This window comes from Chiloscyllium punctatum, chromosome 18, assembly GCF_047496795.1.
Source record: "Chiloscyllium punctatum isolate Juve2018m chromosome 18, sChiPun1.3, whole genome shotgun sequence".
NCBI lineage: Eukaryota > Metazoa > Chordata > Chondrichthyes > Orectolobiformes > Hemiscylliidae > Chiloscyllium > Chiloscyllium punctatum.
The window spans coordinates 98235485-98260866 of NC_092756.1; the positions used below are offsets into that span (position 1 = coordinate 98235485).

Genomic DNA, 25382 nt, shown 5'->3' on the forward strand with positions numbered 1-25382 from the left:
GGGAATAGGGGGAGGAAAAGGTGCATCCCAGGACTGACAGGAATAACTCATTCCATCGGATATGTTCCACTGTTTGCTTTTTAATTAAATCTTTCAACACCAGGAGAGAGAGAGAGAAAAAACTAACGTTCTAATTCTGGAAGGAGCTGCAGAAAGTTAGTTGGAATTTCTCAAGCGCTGAAGAGCTGACATTGACAAAAATTAAGGTGCAAAACAAGTTTGACAACTTCCAAAAAACTTTCTCTCTCTCTGCCCTTCCTCTGCGTGTTTGTGTCTGAGAGAGAGAGGGGAAGGGGTTTGTGTTCTGGGCAGTGCTTTCTTGCAAAGACTTGTTTTTTTTTTGGGGGGGGGGGTGGTGGTTCTTGTTGCTAATCGTTAGCGAGCTGTAATCGGGTTTATTTTTCTCCTGAAGCCTTGGAAAGGGACCATGACGGATGATCGGAGCGTGTCAGACGTGGCGAGTTCGGGAGGCTCCGAGAGTGAGTCGGCCGTTTCCCCTGGTTCCTCTCTCCCTCCTGATGGAGAGGACAAATTTCAGGCTGGTCCCGAGGAACGGGACAGTGGCAAACGGGACAGCGAGGAGGACAAGTTCCCCCTGTGTATCCGAGAGGCTGTGAGTCAAGTGCTGGAAGGTTATGACTGGACCCTGGTGCCCATGCCGGTCCGAGTCAATGGGTCATCTAAGAATAAACCTCATGTGAAGAGACCGATGAACGCCTTCATGGTCTGGGCACAGGCAGCAAGGAGGAAACTAGCAGATCAATACCCACACCTCCACAACGCGGAGCTTAGCAAAACCCTGGGTAAACTCTGGAGGTGAGTTCAACACACACACACACACACAAATGTTCACCAAGTCTGGCAGCATCTGTGCACAAAGAAATCCGAGTTAATGTTTCAGGTCGAGTGACACTTGCTCCGAACTGGGGCCGCTGGCAGTCCGAAATAAACGCCGAACTCACTGGAGAAACTCAGCAGGTCTGGCAGCATCTGCAGGGAGAGGGGAACAGAGTTAGCGTTTCAAGTCTGGTATGTCTCTCCTTCAGAACCGACCTTTCCTGAATTGTTCAAAAGATTCGTTCTGGACTCGAAACTTTAACTCTGTTTTTTTTTGTCTCTCTTCGCTGATGCTGCCAAATCTGTTGAGTTTCTCCAACTTCAGCTTTTGTTTCTAGAGGCGAGTTCTTGAGGGTTAAAAGATCCCCCCCAAATGGTTCCAGTATTTCACACGCCAACCCCCTCAGCCCATTGTGGGGTCGCTGGACACCAGACTTCAACTGTTTGTGCACAGTTTATCTAACACTCCGTTTTTAATTTTGGTTTCTGTTGTAAGGTGAACTGTACGGAGAAACTAAATGCCTTTCTCTAGCTCTTTAATCCTGGGGGTTGGGAGGTTCTGTGTTTTCACTGGGTTTGGGGATGGTGGGGGTAAAAGTTTGTGGGAAGTGGAAACCATTTATTGAGATTGATCTATTTCAAATAGTGATTGAATGCAGCCCGAGTTTTGAATTGTAGAAATGGATACTTGTCATTTCCCATTGATTATACCAAAGAAAGGAACTCACTGCCAGAGTTTCCTGGGTTGATGTCAGTTTTCTAGGGTGTTATTTATTTACTAGTTTCACCACTTCCAATTGGTTTGTCATTAACATAATTACTTTTCAATGAAAAGTTGAATTATACAAAACAAAGTGAATTTCAATCATTTAATTTGTAAATATCACTGCCTCTGTTTAGTCTTTTGAGAAAGCATTCAGAATGTTTGCAGACTTTTGACTTGTTGTTCCCAATTGGAAGAAATTCCAAATTCAAATGGGCTGGTGAATTGGGTTGGGATGGATTTGCAGGAAGAAACCTTTCTTGTCCATCTTCAGTCTCTGCACTCCCTGACTGCAAGGAATACTCTCGAACCTTGCCCTAACGTTAAGTGAGGGACAACTGAATGATAGAAGAGATAGAGTGAGGAAGAAAATGGTCAAAGGCTCAGATTGATTGAACAGGGAGAGAGGGAGTGTGAACAGATGGAAGACATCCCGTGAAGAGAAGGGATAGAGTGAGTGTAAGAGATGAACTGAGTGAGGGAAAATAATTCTGAGAAATAAATGGGAGAGGGGAAACTGGGCAAAGACTGAAGTTTAAAAGAGGGAGAGAATGGGCAATGAGTGAAAGATAGAATGGGGCAGAAATGGAATGGATGAGCTGTCAGGTGACATGGCGAAGAAAACATTGGAGGGGGGCATGGGGCTGAGAAATGGACTGACATTGAGAGAGGGAAGGAAGTCTAGACAGGGTGAGCTAAAGAGGAAAGGATATCATCGATAATCCAAGAGAAGGAAAGACATGGATGGAGATGTGGAGTGACTGGGGAAGGAGGATTGTGGGGCTGGGTGGTCAGAGTAAGATTGTCAATAAAGGCAAATACCAGCAAGAGAGAGAGACGGACAGACCAAGAGCACCATCACCCCAACTCTGATTCCCTCTTTGTGCACCATTGCCTGTGAGCTTGCGGTGGGATTGATAGTCAACAGCAAATGGTCAAGTAAGGACTAACCAGATAGCAGTGTGTGTTGGAGTAGGGGAGACGCTCACTGGAGTTGGGGCAGGAATCCGAGTCTTTCTTCAATGTGGGGTGGGTTGGAGTGGGCCCATGGACGGGACTTTCTGCTTCAGCCCAAAGGAGAAGGTGGAGGTGCATGGGGAGGGTAGGGTTACTGTGAGGGGCTGGGTGTCAGATTGATGCCAAGGAGAGGTCCTCCTCTGGGAAGTGGGTGTTCCGTCAGTGTGATTCAAAGAAGCTGTACAGGCAGAAGGAGGAGGAACAGACAAATCAGGAGCCCGATAGGTCACTCACCCCCTTGATCCCATTGCACTGAGAAAAATCAAGCTGATTGCCACTGGAGCAATCAGGACATAGCTGGGACCCTCTGCTCAACACCAATCCCAAACCTACAAAACCCCCCTGTCGTCAAGGTGACCATGGGCAGCACTCTCACCTCAGAACACAGAAATTGAAATATACCCCAGAGATTAAAGCATGAATAGACAGACACTCCTAGTGTGTTACTGAGGGAGAGCCACTCTGTCAGGGGGTCAGTGCTGAGGGAGTGCCGTACTGTCGGAGGGTCAGTGCTGAGGGAGTGGGCACTGCCAGAGGGTCAGTGCTGAGGGAGCGCCGCACTGTCCGGGGGTGGGGGGGGGTCAGTGCTGAGGGAGCGCTGCGCTGTCTCCCCTTCTGCGTCTCAGTCAACATTTATCCTTTTAGTATTAAGCTAACCCCTAAATCAGGTGCATTTTCTCATAAGTGTTTTTGCTGTTGTGAAACCTGTTTGCAACATTTTAGCCATGACTGCCCTTCAAAAACAACTCATTTGCCGTGAGAATCTTTGGAATTTCCCGAGGTTATGAGGGGCGCTTTTGAAATGCAGGTTGTGTTTCCCACTCTGATTGTCATTAGAGAATAAAATCTTAAACTTCAAACTGGAAAAGTAAGTTAAGCAATAATTTGGCAATAATTTGCGTTCTAGTTCAATGTACGCTTTATTGTTAAAGTCTATCCTTTTCCTTTTGAGACTGACCAATCTCCCATGTTTTTCCTCCACTTTGATTCTACTGATTTATCTGTTTCTGTCCAGTCCCTCCCCTTATCCAGACCCTGTTGTTAGATCTGAGTCCTCATCCACCCATTCACTTATCAGCCTTGGGCTTACTGACTTACCCAGGCTCCCAATCAGGCAACACTCCAAGGTGAAGACTCGTATCCTTGTTTACATGGCTTCACTTTCCCCCTCCCTTCCCTATCGTTAACCTGATCCATCGCTACCATCCTCCCAGATCTCTGGACTCCTCGCCATCAGTATGCAAGACCTGCCAACAAACACGCACCCTTACATTAACCGGGCCGCTGATTGATTTACTGGTGCAGTCACTGGGCTAGTAATCCAGAGGAGAAGGTGAGGATTGCAGATGCTGGAGGAAAACGTGGCACTGGAAAAGCACACCAGGTCAGGCAGTACCTGAGGAGCAGGAGAGTTGACATTGTGAGCATAAGCCCCTCATCAGGAATTCCCAAAACATCGACAACTCCTGCTGCCTGACCTGTTGTACGTTTTCCAGAGCCACGCTTTTCACATCAAGTAATCCAGAGGCACAGGCCAACGATCGAGAACACTGCTTCAAATCCTGCCATGGCTAGCTGGTGTAAATTACTTTCAGAAAATCTGAAATTTAAAAAAAAAAGTAGTGAATGTTGTTGATTGTTGTAAAAAGCCAATTGATTCATTACTGTCGTTTAGGGAAGGAAATCTGCCACCCTTACCCAGTCTGATCTAGAGGTGCCAGTGCTGCACTGGATGGACAAAATCAGAAATCACACAACACCAGGTTATTTGAAATCTGGGCTGTAATCTGGTGTGGGATGACCTCTGAGTTTACCTAGCGTGGCCTAGACGTGACCCTAGACTCTCAACAATGTGGTTGAATCTTAACTGCCCTCTGGGCAATTAGGGATGGGCAATAAATGCTGGGCCTAGCCAGCAACATAAACAGCCCATGACTGAATGTGTGTTTTTGAAACATTCTTGTTCACTGATCTCAAAGATCCATCCCACCCTGGCAATGCCTTTCTACAACCTCTACCATCGGGGAGAAAGTGCCTGAACACACACCAGCCGGTTTCGAAACAGTTACTACCCCACTGTTGTTAGAATACTGAATGGACTCAAACTCTTGGCATTCGCCTGTCCCTGTGTTTTTGTTTTTGCCACTGTTTACCTACCATTTATTTATCGATGCTATTTAACTCTGATCTGCCTGGATTGCTCGCAAGACAAAGCTTTTCACTGTGCATCGGTACACGGGACAATAAATTCAATTCAAGTTAATTTGCTGATCCCTTTTAGTGAAGGAAATCTGCTGTTCTTGCCTGGTCTGGCCAACATGTGACTCCAGACCCATAGCAATGGGGTTCACTCTCTGAAATGGCTTCAAGACACTTGGTTGTGTTGAAATTTAAAAATGAATGAAAATATCCTTCCCCACACCAGTTGGGTGACCGTACACTTGTAGCACGTAGACTGCAGTGGTTCACAAAGGCAACTCAAAGCCAGTTACTGACTGGCCCAGCCAGTGACACCCACAGTTCCCAAGAATAAGCAAAAAAGAGAAAAATTAGCTTTGTGAATTTGAGGACATCGGAAGTTGGGGAAGGGGGTGGTGGTGTGTGTGGAATGGCAGGGTTGGGATGATTGGAGAGGGGCTGAAGAACAGGGTGTTTGTTTGACTTCTGGCTCTGATACAAACAGCAGTTTTTTTTAATCTAAAGAAAAGGTGTAGGGGTTGTTTGGGGTGGATTCTGAACAGCTTACCAGCAAAATGTAACTGAGTTTGCAAAAATAAACTCGCGGCTATTTATAATAAAGTGAGTAACTGGCATCCGGTCGAGAGTGGAGACAGCAATCCGACCGTCTGTGGTTTCTGGTGTTGCTCAGTGGCTCTGGGGCTGGTCTCTTAACTCCTGTCCAGGCATGTGGATGTGAGGAAATAGGTGGGACACAGGAAAGGGTTTGGGGAAAGCAGGAGGGACAAGAGAGGAGTTTTCAGTCTCATCAATCCAGAGTCATTCCCAAATCCTTTTCAAGTCTGGTGTTGGAGATGTGGGAATAATCTGACAAGGGGAGGTTATCAGTTGTCTGTATGGGCAATAAATCTTTAACCACAGGCAGCTTTGGCAAAGACTTTTAATCATCTATCAGGGAGAAGGAATCACTTGTTGTTCTCTTACATTTGATGGTCAGTTGATGGACATTAAGCTAGGTGTTATAGCCATTAGTAATGACATAAATCAATAAAAACAGCCTCTAGTTCTCCTTAAAGCTCCCCAACAGTCCAGCAAGGTTGGAATGAGTTAATAATAGATTCTTGTCCATCAGTTCTAATCTTCAAATCTTCTCTGAGCTGAAAGTGAATCCAAGAGAAGACCCATGTCATGTCCACACCTGAATTCTCCAAGGTTTTCCTGATCAGTCTCCCAGTTTTGGAAACTTTACAGCCTTTCTCTCCCCACCCCACCCCCACCTCTGGGCTCCTTACTTGTACCAACTCCTGTTCATCTATCATTGCCCCCTCCCTGTGTTCATTGACTTGCACAGGCTCCTGGTCAAGCAATACCTCGATTTTTAAACTCTCGTTCTTGTTTTCAAATCCTTCCACTGCCTCCTACCTCACTCACTCTGATCTCTTCCAGTACCTGCGTCTCTGAGATTTCTAGGCACTTCCAATTCTGATCTCTTGCAAACTCCCCCAAATTTCCACTGCCCACCCCCCTCCTTCCCCACCCCAACTCCACTGGGACCATGGCTTGAGCTGCCATAGGCTGAAGCTGTGGAATTCTCTTCCCAATCTCCTCTTCTCCCTTTCCCTTCTCCCTTCAAGATATTCCTCAGACCTGCCTCTTTGACCGGTCTATTGGTCATCTGGTCTAATATCTCCTTCTGGGTCTTGGGTCAGCATTGTCAGATTACCATCCTATTACCCTGGGATGGTTTTCCACATTAAAGCCACTATATAGGTGCGGGCTGTTGGTGTGGCAGATTATTTGGACTTGGCCAAGTGAGTATCACAGATGGTGCACTTTTGCTGCTGTCTCCCATTCTGTGGGACTCCCTCAGCTGGTGGGGATCATGGGATCAGTGCGTGCTTTTGTATGGGGGTGGGGTTGAGCTGTGTGATAAGAGATAGCTCCAGGTTTTCCTCCATCTCCATCACTCGATAGAGGCGTGCAGTTTAAAAACAACCTTGTTCTTCTAGCTCCTTGAGAGCAGTGAGCTGGAGTATAGGTTACACAACAATACATTCCACCAGCCGTGCTTCACTTTGGGTGCTTCAGCAGCACGGTGTGATTTTTGGATTACAGTCAGCTGTTTGAGTTTTTGGGACATGGAGTCGCTAACAAAGCTGGCATTTACCACCTTTCGAAAAGGTGTGGGACTGTTGCAGTCTGTTTAGGGAGGTACTCCTGGAGCTTAGCTGATTGGTCAGTTTTCATTCATTCTTGGTGCTTTCTGTAGATGTTTAACAAAACTGAATCATTCTTTTAGAAGCTAGTTAAGAGTCAGATAGATGTGAGATTGGAGTCCTATAAACCTCAGTCAAGCTGAAAGAAAAGCAGGTTTCCCTCTCAAAAGAAGTCAGTGAATCAGAGGCATTTTTCTAACCATCTACTAAAGGGAGGATGTTGTGAAACTTGAAAGGGTTCAGAAATGATTTACAAGGATGTTGCCAGGGTTGGAGGATCTGCGCTATAGGGAGAGGCTGAACAGGCTGGGGCTGTTTTCCCTGGAGTGTTGGAGGCTGAGGGGTGACCTTATAGAGGTCTATAAGATCGAGGGGCATGGATAGGGTAAACAGACAAGACATCTTCCCAGAGTAGGGGAGTCCTAAACAAAAGGGTGTAGGTTTAAAGTGAGAGGGGAAAGATTTAAAAGGGACCTAAGGGGCAATTTTCTCAGTGAGCTGCCAGAGGAAGTGGTGGAGGCTGGTACAATTACAGCATTTAAAAGGCATTTGGACAGGGACATGAATAGGAAGGGTTTAGAGGGATATGGGCCAAGTGCTGGCAAATAGGATTAGGTTAATTTAGGATATCTAGTCGGAATAGACAGTTTTGACCGAAAGGCCTGTTTCCGTGCTGTACCTCTCTGACTCTCTCACCTTTAGAGTTACTTTTAGCAAAACTAGACTTTTTTGCAAATTTTAAAACTGAATCCAGATTTACAAAAGAAAACCGAAATGGCTGCAGAAACTCAGCATGTCTGGCAGCATCTGCAGGGAGAGAAAGCAGAGTTAATGTTTCCAGATTCAGAGTGCCTTGATGGTACTAGAACTTTTGTTCTCTACCTGTCAGGTAACGCTATCACTGCATAATTGTCCAAGAGTTTGCACAAGACACTAACTCTGAGCAGGCAGCAATGGGTTAATGCTCACTGTATATGTTTTAGTTATTTGGATTTGTGAAAAGTTTGCTACAGTGTGGTACAGATTAATTTACAGAGAAACAGTGTAGGAGTGAGGGGATGAGAATTCCCGGCCGACTCTGGCTTCAGTTCAGGGTCAGCGATGTGACATTCTGCCCCTCCCTCACTCCTCCGTTTAAAAACTCAACTTTCAAATAAAATCTATTACCACTTTTTCTCCCCTCCTGTGATTGCTGCCAGAGAAATGACCATATCGAACACACAGTCCCAACCCCACTGAGTCCATGCTAACTGAAATAAGATACTTCACACTGACAGAGCGCTCAATCCACACTGGCAGCCTCAAGGGGCAACTAGGGATAGACAATAAATGCTGGCCTAACGATGGCTGTGTCCTGCAAGTGAATCTTTAACTGAGCTGGACTCATCTCGGTCAATGTTAAGCAGTGAGGGTTCACCTGAAAAAGGTAGAGAGAGGGGGATGATGGACAGAATGAGAGAACAGGATGAAATCCCCACGCTGCACTCACTAGGGGAAGCAAACTGAAAGCCAATGTCTTGTGGCATGTTTGGTGACTCTAACTTCAATCTTTCCATCTAAGTGTTTTTGACAATCCAGACATGTCCTGTTCACATCACACCTGAAGGCAGCATGTAACATTGGTTTTGAAAACTTTTTAAAAGTTTTTAAAAACTATTTCTGTCATTCCAATTTGAAAACACCAACTCCTGCCTTGGCTAATGTTCACATCACAACTTTACAACAAGTGCTGTTCCCAGAGCAGGTACAGCACAGGGTGAGATACAGACTAAAGCTCTCTCTACTCTTTTTAAATTGAAAGTAAAGCTCCCTGGATACTGTCCCCAACAAGCCCTCCCAGGACATGGACTGTACGGGATTAGATTTGAGTGTGGTGCAGGAAAAGCACAGCAGGTCAGGCAGCATCTGAGGAGCAGGAGAATCAACATTTCGGGTAATAAGACCCATTCCTGATGAAGGGCTGATGCCCGAAACACAATTCTCCTGCTCCTTGGAAGCTGTCTGACCTACTGTGCTTTTCCAGGACCCCACACTATTCTGACCTCCAGCATCTGCAGTCCTCTCTCTCTCCTAGTACAGGGTTAGTTACAGTTAAAGTTCCTTCTACATCATCCCCATCAAACACTCCCAGGACAGGGACATCACTGAATTAGATACAGCATAAAGCTTCCTCTACTCTTTTTAAATTGAATGTGAAGCTCTCTCCGTACTGTCCGATAAGATACAGAAACAGAATTAGGCCATTCAGCCCATCCAGTCTGCTCCACCATTCCATTGTGGCTGATATGTTTCTCAACCCCATTCTTCTGCCTTCTCCCTGTAACCTTTGAACCCCTCACTAATCAAGAACCTATCTATCTCTGTCTTAATGACTTGGCGTCCACAATCCACTGTGGCAATGAGTTCAACAGATTCCCAAACCTCTAACTGAAGAAATTCCTCAGCATCTCTGTTCTAAAAGATCATCCTTTCATTCTGAGCCTGTGTCCTCATGTCCTGGTGTCTCCTACTACTGGGAACATCTTCTCCATGTCCACTGTACCCAGGCCTCTTAGTATTCTGTAAGTTTCATTCAGTTCCCCCCTCATCTATCTAAACTTCACTGAGTACAGACCCAGAGTCCTTCATCCCTGGATCATTCTTGTAAACCTCTAATACCAGCACATCCTTCGTTCGACACAGGGCCCAAAACTGCTCACAATATTTCAAATGTGGTCAGACCAGAGCCTCAGTAGTCTAACTCAGCTCTGGTATTCGAACCTTCTTGATATGAACGTGAACATTGCATTTGCCTTCTAGCTGCCAATTGGCCCTGAATGTTAACTGTAAGAGAATCCTGAACTGGGACTCCCAAGTTTCTTTGTGCTTCTGGATTCTGAAGCTTTACTCCTCTATCCTTCCTGTCAAAGTGCATAACCTCACACTCTCATTGGATTCCATCTGCCACTTCTTGGTAACACTCCAGTACAGCATTATACTGCAAATTCAAATTATTTGAAATGCATGTTGATGAACTGAGTGTCTCTGGAATAACCATATACCACAACCTCTGCAAGTCCCCACCTCAAGACAAAACACCCAACGCTGCTGGGGGAGCGCCGCCCCGTCGGAGGGTCAGCGCTGGGGGAGCGCCGCCCCGTCGGAGGGTCAGTGCTGGGGGAGCGCCGCCCCGTCGGAGGGTCAGCGCTGGGGGAGCGCCGCCCCGTCGGAGGGTCAGCGCTGGGGGAGCGCCGCACTGTCGGAGGGTCAGCGCTGGGGGAGCGCCGCCCCGTCGGAGGGTCAGCGCTGGGGGAGCGCCGCCCCGTCGGAGGGTCAGCGCTGGGGGAGCGCCGCCCCGTCGGAGGGTCAGCGCTGGGGGAGCGCCGCGCTGCAGGTTTGTTGCTGGCGGGGTCAAAGTGAGGATAAAGGGTAACCTACTGTATTTGTGGGAGAGGAGAGATTTCAGTGAGGGCAGAAATGTGGGAAATGAGTTGGACTTGGCTGAAGCCCATTTCTCAAAGCATCCCCACTGCCGAAGTTAAACCGACTGGTTTGTGATTGTTTGGCTTGTCCTCACTACAACAAATTGTAATGTTGGTGATTTTCCAATCTTCTGGTGCCTCACTGAATCTAAACCAGCCACTTGGAGTCAGAGTCCTAGAGATGTACAGCACGGAAACAGACCCTTCGGTCCAACCCTTCCATGCTGACCAGATCTCCCAACCCAATCTAGTCCCACCTGCCAGCACTTGGCCCATATCCCTCTAAACCCTTCCTATTCATATACCTATCCAGATGTTCTTTAAATGTTCACCCAGGGAAAAGACCTTATCGATTTACCCTATCCATGCCCTTCATGGTTGTACAAACCTCTATAAAGTCACCCTTCAGCCTTTGACACGCTGAGGAAAACAGCCCCAGCCTATACAGCCTCTCCCTGTAGCTCAAACCCTCCAACCCTGGCAACATCCTTGTAAATCTTTTCTGAACCCTTTCAAGTTTCACAACATCCCCCCTGGAATTTGCCTCAGAAATGCAGGAATACAACACTGCAAGAGGAGGCCATTTCACCCATCATGTTTGTGTTGGCCCTACCCATGAACCTGTGGAATGTTTCATCCTTCCAACATCGCCTTCCTGAACAAATGTTCAAACAAGTTTGGATTCGATTTGCGATAGATACGAGTGTGACGGGCCAAATGGCCTCCTTTAGCTCTTTGTTAATCTGAGGGTTATCCAGTTGCCTTTGACCGTTCTGACCCAGGGAGCGATGATGATCTGTAGCTCTGAGTCTGAGCGCCAGCTGAGCAATCTCTGAAGAGTCACAGTCTGTAAAGCATTGCATGGAAATGGGTTGTTGCTGTCAGTAAACCTCAATGAAACTGAGTCAGTTTCAGGGCCGAGAGGACTCTGCTACAGGAGCTGGAGAGATGTCCAGGCTTCCACCCATCGATGTGAGACAGCTGTGGATTCCACATCACTCTTTATTACTTCACAGCTAAACCATTTTCACCATAGACAGGGGAAAGAGGAACCACGGGTTAACTCGAGCAGGCGGCTAGTGACAGTCTGGATTGTACCATCAGAGACCTGAAGGAGATCATTGGGCCTCCATTTGTGTTTTCGAACAGCGTTGTGCATTATTCGACCTTTTTGATCATTCGCTTGCACCATACATGATGCTCAAAGATCTGTCCAACTCTCTCTTAAAATTTCCTTTCATTCTATTTGTTAGATACAGGAGCAGAATTAATCGATTCAGCCCATTGAGACTACTCTGTCACTCAGTCATGACCGATAGGGTTCTCATTCCTGTTCTGCTGCCTTCTCCCAGTAACCCTTGTTTCCCTTACTAATCAAGATCCGGTCTATCTCTGTCTTAAATACATTTGAAGCGTTCCAGCTCTCCAAGTGACAAACGTTCCCTTGTCTTCCATCAAGAGCTTCTATGAAATGATTTTGACTCTGTGGCTCCCTCACCGAAGACATTAGTGTCTCTTGTCTCTCTTCTGTCAAGATGAGCTGTCATCACTGAGACTGAGTTCACCTCTTGCCTTCCTCCATTCTGAAGAAAAGAAGTTTTCCAAGTCATCCGCAACAAAGACCCCTCTTCCTCTGGGTCCCCTTCCTCCATAACCATTCCACCATCCTTCGAGTTTCTCTAGTGTGTGAAATCCAGCTGAGGACCAACAAGAGATTCAGAAAATGCCAAAAAAGTTGCTGAAAAAAAGCAAGATTGTGATGCTCTTAACGGGACAGGAAAGGGCTTGAATCTCGATAGCATCTTGCACAACCTCAAGACATCCCAAAGAGTTTCATAGCCAGTGGGGTGTTTTCAAAGCCATGGTTCAATATTGAATGTTCTTCCAGCTCAGAGTTTCTCTGTTCCCTCCCATCTCCTTCTAATAATAGAACTTTCAGCTGCCTCCACCCAGGACTTTCTCTCCAATCTGCAGCTCCTTATGTACTCTTTGTGTACTTTCACAATGCTCCTCCAAAACATTTCTATCATTCAGTCATTGCCATGAGGCAGTAGCCCCCCGCCGCCCTATGGCTTACAGTCCATGTCCTGGTCCTTGGCCAACTTTACCATGTTATTCCTCAGACACACCAATTGTTGTTAATCTGACTGTACCACATAACACTGTTACTTCAGGAAAACTTTGAAATGGCAGTGTGCAGATATTTCCCTATGACAGGCACTAGTTAGTGTTACATCTCCCTGAGATAGAGAGGGAGTAGAGACTGAAAGACACCAGTCAGTGTACGGATATCTCAGCAGGTTTGGCAACATCTGTGAAGAGAAATCAGAGTTAACGTTTCAGGTCCAGTAAGCTTTTCCAGCAATTTCTGTTTTTGTTTCTGATTTGCAGCATCTGCAGTTCTTTCGGTTTTTATTGTGTACTGATCCCTCCCTGAGGGAGAGACAGGAGACTGAGACACCAATCAGTGTACAGATAACTCCCTGAGAGAGACAGAGAGAGGGGACTGAGACACCAGTCAGTGTACAGGTATGTCCCTGAGGGAGAGAGGGGACTGAGAGACACCAATCTTCGGCTCTATTCAAAGCTTTTTTTCTGATTGGTTGAAGTATGTATGAAGTACTTTATAACCTGTCAGGGACTATTTGAAGTGTGTGTAATGTAGGATATGCAGCTGCCTATTAATTGCAGTCAGCTCTGTGATATTCAGCAGATTGCCTGAACCAGTGAGGGTCGTCTGTTTGGAGAGTCCATACACGCAACCACCCTCTGTGTGAAAAGGTCCCTTTTAAATCTTTCCCCTATCACCTTAAACCTATGCCCTCTAGTTTTGGACTCTCTTACCCTGGAGAAAAGACCTTGGCTATTCACCCTGCCAATGCCCCTCACAATTTTATAAACTTCTATAAGGTCACCCCTTAGCCTTCCTACGCTCCAGGGAAAAAGAAACTCCCAGCCTCCCCTTATAACTAAAACTTTCCAGTCTCGGTAAAATCCTTGTAAATCTTTTTGTACCCTTTTCCAGTTTAACGCCATCCTTCCTATAGCAGGGTGACCAGAATTGTATACAGTTCTTCAAATGTAGCTTACCAATGCCCTGTACAGCCATAATATGACATCCCAACTCCTGTATTCAATGCTCTGACCAATGAAGGTAAGCGTGCCAAATACCTCCTTCACCACCCTGTCTACCTGTGACACCATTCATCTGTCTAATGAGAGAGCAGCTGTGTGGTCTGGTAAGACTGTGGTGATATTACCTTACCCTACCCCCCCCCCCCCCACTGCCCTGTGCAATGACTTGCAGGAAGTGATGTTTATTTCCCTTTTTGAAAGTTCCTGGTGAACCAGCTTGAACCACCATTTTGGACAGTGTGTTCCAGACCCCAGCAATCCACCCACTCCCCCAGTCGCTCTGGCTGCTTTGCAAATCCCTTCAATTATCCACCTTCCTGCCACAGGAAGCCCTTTCTGTTTACAGAGGAGCCTCTATTATCCAAGCAACACGGGCAGGGAGTTCGGATAATCGAATGTTCGGATAACACAGTTTAGCCAAGCATCGGGATTTTGAGATCGTGTCCCATTAATCCTAAATTCAGGTAATTGAATGCCGGATAATCGAGGTTCCTCTGTATTTACTGCCATTAGAGCATCTGTTATTTTCACAACCTCCCAACAATAAACACAAAGTGCTGGAGAAACTCAGCAGATCTGTGGAGAAAGTGTCCAATATGTCACTACTTCAAGTATTTTAACCTTCTCTAATCCAAATAGAATATAGAGTCATATAGCACAGAACAGACCCTTTGGTCTAACCAGTCCGTGCCGAATATAATCCCAAACTAAACTAGTCCCACCTGCCTGCTCCTGGCCCATATCCCTCCAAACCTTTCCTACCCTTGTATTTATCCAAATGTCCTTTAAGCATTGTAACTGTACCTGCATCCACCACTTCCTCAGGAAGTTCATTCCACATGCGAGCCACACTTTTTTTTAAATTGCCCCTATGTCTTTTTTTCAAAGCTCTCTCCTCTCATATTTAAAAATGTGCCCCCATCCTGGGGAAAGGACACCTACATTCACCCCTCATGATGTTATAAACCTCTATAATGTCACCTCTCAACCCCTCTACACTCCAGTGAAAGAAGTCCCAGCCTATCCAGCCTTTCTTTATAACTCGAACCTTTCATCCCCGGCAACATCCTGGTAAATCTCTCCTGAACCCTCCTGGAGAACGTGGTGCTGCCAGTGAATGCTCTGACGGTGAGGGGCAATGGAAGAGTCAAGAGTGATTTTCAAAAGGGAACTGGTCAGAGGAAATGTGCAGGGGTCACAGTTTAAGGCTCTGGGATAGGCCATTGTGGACTGAGGGGGGAGCCATGTCTTCACCCAGATACTGGGAGCTCTGAGATTCTCTGTCACAGAAAGCAGTTCATAGAGTCTCCAGTGTGGAAGAAGGCCATTTAGCCCATCGAGTTCACACCAACCCTCTGAAGAGCATTCCACCCAGAGACACTCCCCTACTGTGTAACCCACCTAGCCTGCACACCATGGGGCAATTTCCCACGGCCAATCCACCCTAACCTTCGCATCTTTGGGCTGTGGGAGGAAACCCATGCAGACACGGAAAATGTGCCAACTCCACACAGACACTCGCCCAAGGGTGGGATCGAACCCAGGTCCATGATACTGTGAGGCAGCGGTGCTAACCACTGAGCCACCATGCTGCCCCAGTTCAGGTGAAAACACTGAATGTTTTCAAGAAGGAGTTAGATATAGTTCTGAGGGTTAAAGGGACCAAATAGTATGGGAGAGACGTGGTACAGGAGACTGAGTTCAATGATTGTGACTCATCATTCAATGGGAGAGCAGGTTCATAGGGCTGAGTGGCCTTCTCCTTTGTTTATAGAAATGTGGGTGAATTGAAAGGTCTTTCAAAGATTCAATAGAGCTTAATGGACTGAGTGGTCTGTATGTGCTCTAACTGTGCAGAGTGTGGGTGGATGGGGACAGGGATTAAAAGGTGCTACGATCTGGTCTCTGTTGCAGGTTACTGAATGAGAATGACAAGAGGCCGTTTGTGGAGGAGGCGGAGAGACTGCGATCACAGCACAAGAAGGACCACCCTGACTACAAATACCAGCCACGACGGCGCAAGAACATGAAGCCAGGTCAGGCTGAGGCTGAGAGTCACCCAGACGATGGCCATCTCTCTGCTGGACAGCCCCACTACAAAGCTGTACCTCAGGACCGTGGGCGTGGGGCGGGGGCTTCCCCACTCTCGGAGGGGCACGGCGAGCACACAGGTGAGATCTTGTGGGGTTTAAACCCGACTCTACATCCCCCGCCCCCCCAATTCAGCACCAGGGCCATATTCTCTCCTTTCACTCCCAACTCCTCAGACATTCATAACCAAGTCGTGTTGCCCTATTCCATGGGTTTCCTGAGGGTTTGGAGCAGTGGGAGAGTGAAGGTCATCCTTTTGAGGTTTTACTGCCCCTGAACCAGTAACAAGACCGGCTCTGTCATCCAACTCCAACACGGTCACAGTCATAGAATCACCCAGCACAGAACCAGACCCTTCGGTCCAACCAGTCTATGCTGACCATAATCCCAAAGTAGATTAATCCCATCTGTCCATATCCCTCCAAACCCTTTCCTGTTCATGTCCTTATTAAAATGTTGTAACTATACCCACGTCCATCACCTTCTCCGGCAGTTCATTCCACACACAAACCACAGTGTACAAAAAGATTGCCCCTTATGGCTTATTAAAATCTTTCTCTTCTTGCCTCAAAAATATGGCCCTAGCCTTGAAATCCCCCACCCTAGGAAAAAGATACCTGCCATTTATTTTATCCATGCCCCTCATGAATTTATAAACCTCTATAAGGTCACCCCTCAACCTCCTACACTCTGGTGAAAACGGTCCCAGCCTTTTCTTATAATTCAAACCCTCCATTCCTGGCAACATTTTTGTAAATCTTTTCTGAACCGTATCCATCTTAATAATGTCCTTCCTGTATCGGGGGACCAGAACTGGACACTGCCCCAGAAGTGCCTCACCAATGTTCCAACTCCAATACTCAAAGCTCTGAGCTGGCTGAACCATTCTTGACATTGACCCCTGACCCCATCTATACGGCCATCTGGCCCAGCCTTCACTCTCCTCCTCCCAGGCTTCTTGCCATCCCTGGTCCTGAGGCCATTCCCCTCTCCTCCTGGGATGTAATCATCCCTGCCAGTCCTAGCAGGGGCACGATGGAAGGTGTCACTGCCTCCTTGTACCTGACCGAGTGCTTCTCAGAGCTGTTGGTCTCCCCATATAGTGGGGCATCCTGTTAGGGGAAGGAGCTGCAGAAATGTGTCCTCGTGAAGTAATAGAGACAGATTTCCAAAACCAGCTGGCTTTTGGCTGGGAAGGGAATTTTGAGTGTCTCGCATCTGTAATCTTTATTACAATCACCAGGAATCTACATCGCCCCTTTCCTGTGACTCCAATGTCCTTTGTATAAGGTGTTGGTGCAAACTGGGGTCAGTAATTACAGCTGAGAATGTGAACCCCTTCCTGATATTGGTGTTCCATGTTTGGATAGAACGTGAATCCCATCACTTATTTCAACGAGCTGTATCTAGGTTTCTGTGATTTGTACCGGAGTCCCCTAGTCCTGCAATCCAGTGAAAACACAACCTCGTGTTTCCGTCTTTTGAAAGATGTGGATAGAGTAGATGTGGAGAAGATTCTTCCCTTATTAGGAGAGACTAGAGCCCAAGGGCACAGCCTCAGAGTGAAGGGACAAACCTTTAGAACTGAAATGAGAGGAATTTCTTCAGCCAGAGAGTGGGGAATCTGTGGAACACATTGCCACAGAGGGGTGTGGAGGCCAACTCATTGAGTGTATCGAAGATTGAGCTAAATAGGTTCCTGATTAGAGTCCGAGATGTACAGCACAGAAACAGACCATTCAGTCCAACTCATTCATGCCAACCAGATATCCTAAATTAATCTAGTTCCATTTACCAGCATTTGGCCCCTATCCCTCTAAACCCTCCCTATTCATGTACCCATCCAGATGCCTTTTAAATGTTGTAAACAGTAAAGGGATCAAAGGTTATGGGGAGAAAGTGGGAGAATGGGGTTGAGAAACAGATAAGCCATGATCAAATGGTGGAGCAAACTGGATGGGCCAAATAGCCTCATTCTGTTCCTATGTTTTATGGCCTTTCAATCTTTTAGATCCTATTGGCTGGTTTACTGTGAAATTGCCTATTCTGTGTTGAATGTACCAGCTCACCACAGGCTGCTATTGAGCTGCATTTGCTATGTATTTGCCCACCCTATTGTCTCCCCTCCTCAGGTTCGGTTAAGGAGAGAACCCTCTGTGCCAGTGTCTGACAGTCCTTTCTTTTCTGTTTTTCTTTCTTCCCCCCCCCCCCCCCCACTTTTTGCATCTCGTGTTTAGGCCAGAACCACGGTCCCCCAACACCCCCCACCACTCCAAAGACCGAGATGCAGCCGGGGAAAGCGGAGGGCAAGCGGGATGGGCACCCACTGGTGGAAAGGGGCAAGCCACACATCGACTTTGGCAACATGGACATTGGGGACCTGAGCCATGATGTCATGTCCAACATGGAGACCTTTGACGTCCATGAGTTTGACCAGTACCTGCCCCCCAACGGGCACCCGGGTCATGGTCAGAGCCTGGCAGGAGGGCCATACGTTGGGAATTATGGGCTGGGGGGCAGCTCTGGAGGACCCACGACGTGGATTTCCAAACAGCATGGTGGAGGTGGTGCCCCCTCCTCCTCCTCGGGGGCCACCCCAGCCGAGTCGAAAGCTCAGATCAAGACAGAGCAAGTTCATCCGGGTCACTACACAGAGCTACAGCACTCATCAGCCCAGATCACCTACACCTCACTGAGCCTCCCTCACTATGGCTCTGCTTTCCCCAGCATCACCAGGTCCCAGTTCGACTACTCGGAGCACCAGCCTTCGGGATCCTACTACAGCCCCTCTGGCCAGGCGTCCGGACTCTACACTGCCTTCTCCTACATGGGCCCATCGCAGCGGCCACTCTACCCGTCTATCAGCGACCCGTCCTCCGTGCCGCCATCTCGTAGCCCCACTCACTGGGAGCAGCCGATCTACACAACACTCACTCGACCATAGGATCTCTCCGACCCTACTTTCCCACATTCCCCCTCCTCCAACACATACATACACACACACATATACCCCCATCCTATCTCCCCACCTACACCCGCCCCCCCCCCCACCCCCACCAAGGACCCAATGGGACTTGTTCGTTGTTTTAAAAAAGAGCAAAAGATGAAAAAAAGGCAAATCAATCCCCACCCATGGTTCTAAAGATTGACCAATGGGTGTTCCCATGTGTTGGGGTGGAAGTCAGTCGTATGGAAGTTTCTCACCTTCAGATGAAGAGATGTCTCTGGCCTGGACTGCGGGAAGATGCTGGAGCTCTAGACTACAGCCACACTCCACTACCATGCCCTTAATGTGAGACGGAACGTTACGCTGGAGTGGGATGTTGAGAGAAGACTCTCCAGTCAATCACTCTGGTCCTTCCAGTGGAGGATCTGTGCCCCACCCCCCAACCCGAGAGTGAAGTGACCATCCATTTCCTTTTATTGTCGGGACTGAAGCTTCCCTGCACATTGTAAACTGTCACATCGTTCATGTGGGCCTTCGACTGAGATCTACTCTTTCAGAAGTTGTTCTGAAGAAACAGAATTATCAAAGACTGTAAATTAAAACGAGCTGGATTCTAGTCTCAAAGTAATGTCAACCTGTGACCGCCAGTGCCCTCTTTATGTCAAAACTGTTAAAAATGGCTTTGCTTCAGTCGCCAGTAACATTTCCTTTTTGTTTTAACTTGCTTAGGCCTCGTAGGCTGTGGTTAGCTTTATCTTCACAATAAAATGTGGAGGCGGGGGTGAGCTGGGGAGTGGATAGAGGTGGAAGCAGAACGGAGGGAAAGAAAGCTTGCATTTGTGTAACAGCCTTTCACGGGCACCCCAGAGCCCTTCACAGCCAGCTCAGTCCTTTTCTTGAAAGGTCACCACTCCTGTAAATGTAGGAAGCATGGCAGTCGATCTGTGCACAGCAAGATCCCAACGAGCAGCCACTGAGCCAGGTGGTCTGTTTTCTTTCTCGTAATATCATTATTTGAAGGATAAATATTGGTCGCAGAAGCACTGGGGGGAAAGGTTTTCCTCCCTGTTCGTTTTGAAATAGTGGTCATTGGGAAGAGAAATATCGACAAAGTAGTGAGAAGTTTTCGGTATTTAAGAGACCTCTGTGTTTTTTGTATTTGCTCTGTGCCACCCTTCTGTCATGCCCCAACATGGAGTTTGTTGTAGGAGTCAGTGGGGATCTGATTCTTTGGTCAATCCATTTTGCTGTATTTTTGGCAGCGATCACTCGTTAACAAAGAGACTGCTTTTAACCTTTCTAACTTATCAAAGATGTACAACAAGTCACTTTTCATGTCCAGTAGCTTCAGCTCTGAGAGGGCTGGTGCTTTCGTCCTCAATGTTGGGCCCAGTTCGGGAGTTGCTAACCCTCCTGGATTGTCCTGGGAACTGCAGATTGAACTTCCTGTGTGAGCCAACCTGGTTGCCAATGATAAACAATTATTTCAACAAAGTTTGGAGTTAGGTCATTAGTGGGAGTTCAGGGAGAGGTGGCATAACTGACTGACTGTTGAGAAGCAGTCAATCAAAGAAATTAACACTCCATTTGCTTTCCAATTGGCTGTGAGCAAGCAGGGTGCCATGGGATTGGAAGTGTGGGAGAGCCAATGGCAGGAGTGGAAAGTCTGGGCTTCTGGAGGATGAGATGAAGTCTCCAGGGAAGTTTCGAGGGACTCCATTGGCCTAGCGGATTGGGCTTCAGCCTTGGGACCTCTTTCCCTCCTGGGTTAGGCCCAAAGTGGGCAGAGACAAGATCTCTAAAACTCAATACTGCTTCTGTCATCTTTCCACAGCAGCAATGGTCATAGTCACAGCTCTAGGAGACTGCACAAAGCAGTGAGTAGACATCCTTAAAGCACTTCTAAATCTATTCAAATCTACCCCCATCACCCCTTACATGTGGGGGGGTGTGATATGACTGGATTATTCACTCTGAAGGCTATATTAGAGACAAATTAAAATCACACCATGGCAGCATTTGAAGTAACACACACTGATTTGTAACGGTGACTGCGAATCCATTGAATCTTCCTGAAAATCAATCCCCTCTGCAGCTTTGACCTTATTTACTCCATCGAACTCCTGCCACTTCCCACCTTTAACCCCCTGTGTTCCAAGGGAACAACCCCAGCTTCACTCAGTCTGTGTAATAAGAGTCCTTTGCCCTGCAGGGGAGTAGGTGATGAATCAGCCCAGTCTAGTCACTTGCTGGGGAGCTTTAGGTGTGAGCGGACTTTCTTTTATTCATTCATGGGATGTAGCTGCCCCTTGCAACACTTGCTCATCCTTAATTGCCCCTTGAGAAGGTGGGGGGGAGCTGCTGCCTTGAACCGCTGCGGTCCATGTGCTGTGGGTAGACCCACAATGGCCTTAGGGAGGGAATTCCAGGATTCTGACCCAGTGACACTGAAGGAACGGTGATATATATCCATGTCAGGATGGTGAGTGGTTTGGAGGGGAACTTGGGGCAGGGGTGATGTTCCCATGTATCTGCTGCCCTTGTCCTTCTAGATGGAAGTGGTCATGGGTTTGGAAGGTGATGTCTAATGAACCTTGGTGAATTTCTGCAGTACATCTTTGTAGATAGCTTTGACAAAGGGTCAGTTAGACTCAAAATGTCAGCTCTTTTCTCTCCTTACAGATGCTGCCAGACCTGCTGAAATTTTCCAGCATTTTCTCTTTTGGTTGTAGATAGTACACAGTGCTGCTACTGAGTGTCGATAATGAAGGGAGTGAATGTGATGCCAATCAAGTGGGCTGTTTTGTCCTGGATGGTGTCAAGCTTCTTGTGTTGTTACAGCATTCATCCAGGCAAGTGGGGAGTATTCCATCACATGGGTAACTCGTAACTTGTAGATGGTTAACAGACTTTGGGAGTCAGGAGGTGAGTTACTCATTGCAGGATTCCCAGTCTCTGACCTGCTGTTGGTGAGCTTTTACCTGATCTGAGTCTTCAGAATCAGAGTTATGGAATCCCTACAGTGTGGAAGCAGGCCATTTGGCCCATCAAGTCCATGTTGACACTCTGAAGAGCAGCTCATCCAGACACTTACCCCATCCCTTCCATGTAACCCCTTAATTCCCATGGTTAACACACCTAGCCTGCATATCCCTGGACATTATGGGCAATTTAGTTTGGCCAATCCACCCTAACTTGCACATCTTTGGACCATACACCCCTACCAATGGAGTTCCTTCCCAATTGTGCCTTAAAATATACTCTGTTGTATCATTAATTAGCAACTTGTGATGTAATAAATGTTGGCCCGCCATTGACATAACAAGAGTGAACATTAAAACCATGCCTATAAAGGGACACATGTGAGTGTTGACTTAGCCATTCTCTGACGTTTCAGATGAATAATTTAATCCTTCAATTTTACCTTTTATTCCTTCAGAAAGGTTTTTTATTTTGGTTAAAATATTACCCACCCTACACTTGGAACTAAAGTAGAACCAACGAAATGAAACTAGGTTAATCAGTTGTCCAACTCTACCCACAGCTGCATCAGGGAAAATGTGTCCCCATTAGTTTCAGAAATAAACAGATGGGGAAATGGTGTTTCTTTAAAAAGGACCACACTGGCCTCTTGTCGGAGGGTTATGTTCATAAACCATTGCAACTTCATTATTAATAATCTGCTTGATGCTCACTCCCTCAAGGGCACAATGATCAAATCAGTGATGCTATGGAAATGTGCAACAATAGCAGAGTTTCTGGTAGTCATGTTAAAGGTCTATTTATTTTATAGTATTAAAAAATGCTGTTGCTGTTTTGTGAATATTTTATTTAATAATCCTATTTTATAATGATTAGATTGTCCTCAACTATGCACTGTTTGGAATGTGCAATGAGAGGCGGTCTGCTGTCTTTTGCTGAGTATTTTCTGAATTCTGTAGAAGCCTGTCTTCAGAAACCTTGTGTGGATTGGGATTAATTGAAATTGGAGCAGACCCATCCCAACTAGACCAGGGATAACCCAATAACAATCTCTAGTCTGCTGTAGGTTGATTGATCCCAAAACTACAAGTGTTCATTCGAGAAGCATGTTCAATCTCCTTCCAGGAACAGGCACGAGGGGCTGAACAACCTGTTCCTATGGGTTTTTTAAAATCATTTTCCTACCATCCTTTGAGGGAACACATTCCAGGTCACAAGCTGACAATGTTTCTCCTCACCTTTCTTGCTGGTTCTTCATTATCTTTGATATATATCCAAAACAAAATCTGAGATTGCTGGAAAATCTCAGCAGGTCTTGCAGCATCTGTGGGATCCTGCTGAGCTTTTCCAGCAATCTTTGATCTTGTTTCTGATTTCCGTTATCTGCACTTCTTTTGGTTTTTCAGTATGTATGCCTCTCCTGTCACTGCAAACACTTTGACCGTATTCACTCCATCGACACCCATCACTTCCCAGCTTTAACCCCCTGTGTTCCAAGGGAACAACCCCAGCTTCACTCAGTCTGTGTAATAAGAGTCCTTTGCCCTGCAGGAGAGTGGATGATGAATCAGCCCAGTCTATTCACTTGCTGGGGAGCTTTAGGTGTGAGCGGACTTTCCTTTATTCATTCATGGGATGTAGCTGCCCCTTGCAACATTTGCTCATCCTTAATTGCCCCTTGAGAAGGTGGGGGGGAGTTGCTGCTTTGAATCACTGCAGTCCATATACTGTGGGTAGACCCACAATGGCCTTAGGGAGGGAATTCCAGGGTTTTGACCCAGTGACACTGGATGGTGAGTGGCTCGGAGGGGAACTTGCAGGGGGTGGTGTTCCCATGTATCTGCTGCCCTTGTCCTTCGAGATGGAAGTGGTCATGGGTTTGGAAGGTGCTCCCTGAGGATCTTTAGTGAATTTCTGCAGTGCATCTTGTAGATGGTACACTCAGCAGCAGCAGTGTGTAAGTGGTGGGGGGAATGGGTGTTTGTGGATATGGTACCAATCAAGTGGGGCTGCTTTGTCCTGGATAGTGTTGAGCTTCTTGTGTTGTTGGAGCTGCACCCAGGTAAGTGGGGAGTATTCCATCACACTCCTGACTCATGCCTTGTAGATGGTGGACAGGCTTTGGGGAGACAGGAAGTGAGTTACTGGCTGTAGGATTCCTAGCCTCTGACCTGCTATTCTAACTACCGTGTCTATACTGCTGTTCCCGTTTAGTTACTGGTCGATGATGACCCCCAGGATGTTGGGTTCCTGTGATGCTGATGCCATTGCTCTCTGACATTCACTGCCTGGGCTAATTGGATAAGCTCCAGAGTAAAGAGTTGGTGTGTTTAGGGTGAATGTTGCAAAAATAATTGTGTAGGTGTGGGTGTGTGTGTGAGTGAGATGTTATATTGTGAGGGATCTGAATGAGGGTGAAGTCCGCTGTTCCAGGTGAATCTCTACCACAGCAACAAACTAAGATTATATTTAAGCAGAGCCCTTGTCTGTGTGGTAGTTCCCTATTTTAGTGTTCACCCCAACACCTCCCCCTCCAAGGGAATTGACAGAGAATTTAACATCATGTTCTTCCTGTCCTTTGCAATTACAAAGGGAATCAAATCCACTGGTAAAAGGTTTTCCACTTTGGGCTCAGCCTGGCACCCCGGGATGGTGGGGGTAACAGTGAATGAATTCTGTGATCAGATCCTGAGGCTGATAATACTAACCTATTTCTGACCCATTGTGTGTTGGCCAGCCATAACTGAATGAATGAAAGAACATGACTGTTTTCAGTTAGTTAATTTGTTTTGGGGTTTGGGTGACACTGGATCTGGGAATACTATTAGCTTCTCAATACCTACCCCTCCCATCTCTTTTTTCCTCCCCCCTCCCATCTTCCCCCTCCCATCTCCTCCCCCACCCCCATAAAGCTGTAGCCCCTCAATCCGTGAGCATGTTGTGAAATATTGAAAGTCCTTGCAGTTTCCTGCCTTTAGCACCTGGATAAACTGGAGAATAGACAGTGCCCTGTTGTTCCTACAATGTTCAGTAATCACACAGATTACTGGAGGAGACGCTGATGGCCTGTGATAAACTGATCTTGGTTTCCTTGTGTTCGGTAGCTGCTGGGGGATGGGGCGAGTATTGGCCAAGAGCATGAGGTGTTGTCCAACTGATTCACGGTACAACTCCTGTCCAGTCTAACCTGAGCCCCTCATTGTCACTCTGTTGCTGGTAGTAAGGTGAACTGAAGGATTTATATATACCCTGTTGTGCAGGTCTGAAATTATATGAATTTCATAGCTTCCCATTTTGTTACACCTAGTTTAGTACAATGTAACAGTGCTTTTGACAAAATAAATGTGTAAAGATGGACATGTCAGCTTACCTGTTTCTTCTATAAACCTCAGATTGTGTGTGTGTTGGGGGGTGTGGAGGGTAAGGGGGGAAATGAGTGTTTGTTTGTGTGTGTGTGTGTGTGTGTGTGTGTGTGGGTTTATTTGTGTGTGGAGGGATGTGGGGGTGTGTGTGTGTGTGTGTTTGTGGAGGGATGTGGGTGGGGGTGTGTGTTTTTTCTCTCGCCCATCTTGAATGCATTTGTGAAATCACAAAAGGATATGACAGGAGGGTGTCCTTTGCTTGTCTCCCCCTCCCAATCTGTTGCCTGGATAATTTTCCAACCTTCAGATATTTATCCAGATCTCCTTTTGAATGGAGCTCCTATGAACTTAAACATTTTCAGGCAGTGCATTTTCTCAATGACATTAATCTGT

The 25382-nt window shown here is 46.8% G+C and overlaps 1 protein-coding gene across 1 annotated transcript; it reads left to right on the plus strand.

Moving 5' to 3' along the window:
* Window positions 1-24984, plus strand: sox10 (SRY-box transcription factor 10). The gene is made up of 4 exons (XM_072588894.1): window positions 1-206; window positions 413-816; window positions 15522-15778; window positions 17936-24984. Exons 2-4 carry the CDS (start codon window positions 428-430, stop codon window positions 18640-18642), a joined length of 1353 nt encoding a protein of 450 aa, XP_072444995.1. The 5' UTR covers window positions 1-206; window positions 413-427; the 3' UTR covers window positions 18643-24984.
* The last annotated feature ends 398 nt before the right edge of the window (window positions 24985-25382 follow it).

Coding starts and splice junctions, on each gene's coding strand:
- sox10 (XM_072588894.1), top strand. CDS start 428: ATGACGGATGATCGGAGCGTGTCAGACGTGGCGAGTTCGGGAGGCTCC. Junction 817..15,521: donor ACCCTGGGTAAACTCTGGAG/GTGAGTTCAACA, acceptor TCTCTGTTGCAG/GTTACTGAATGAGAATGACA. Junction 15,779..17,935: donor GGGGCACGGCGAGCACACAG/GTGAGATCTTGT, acceptor TCTCGTGTTTAG/GCCAGAACCACGGTCCCCCA.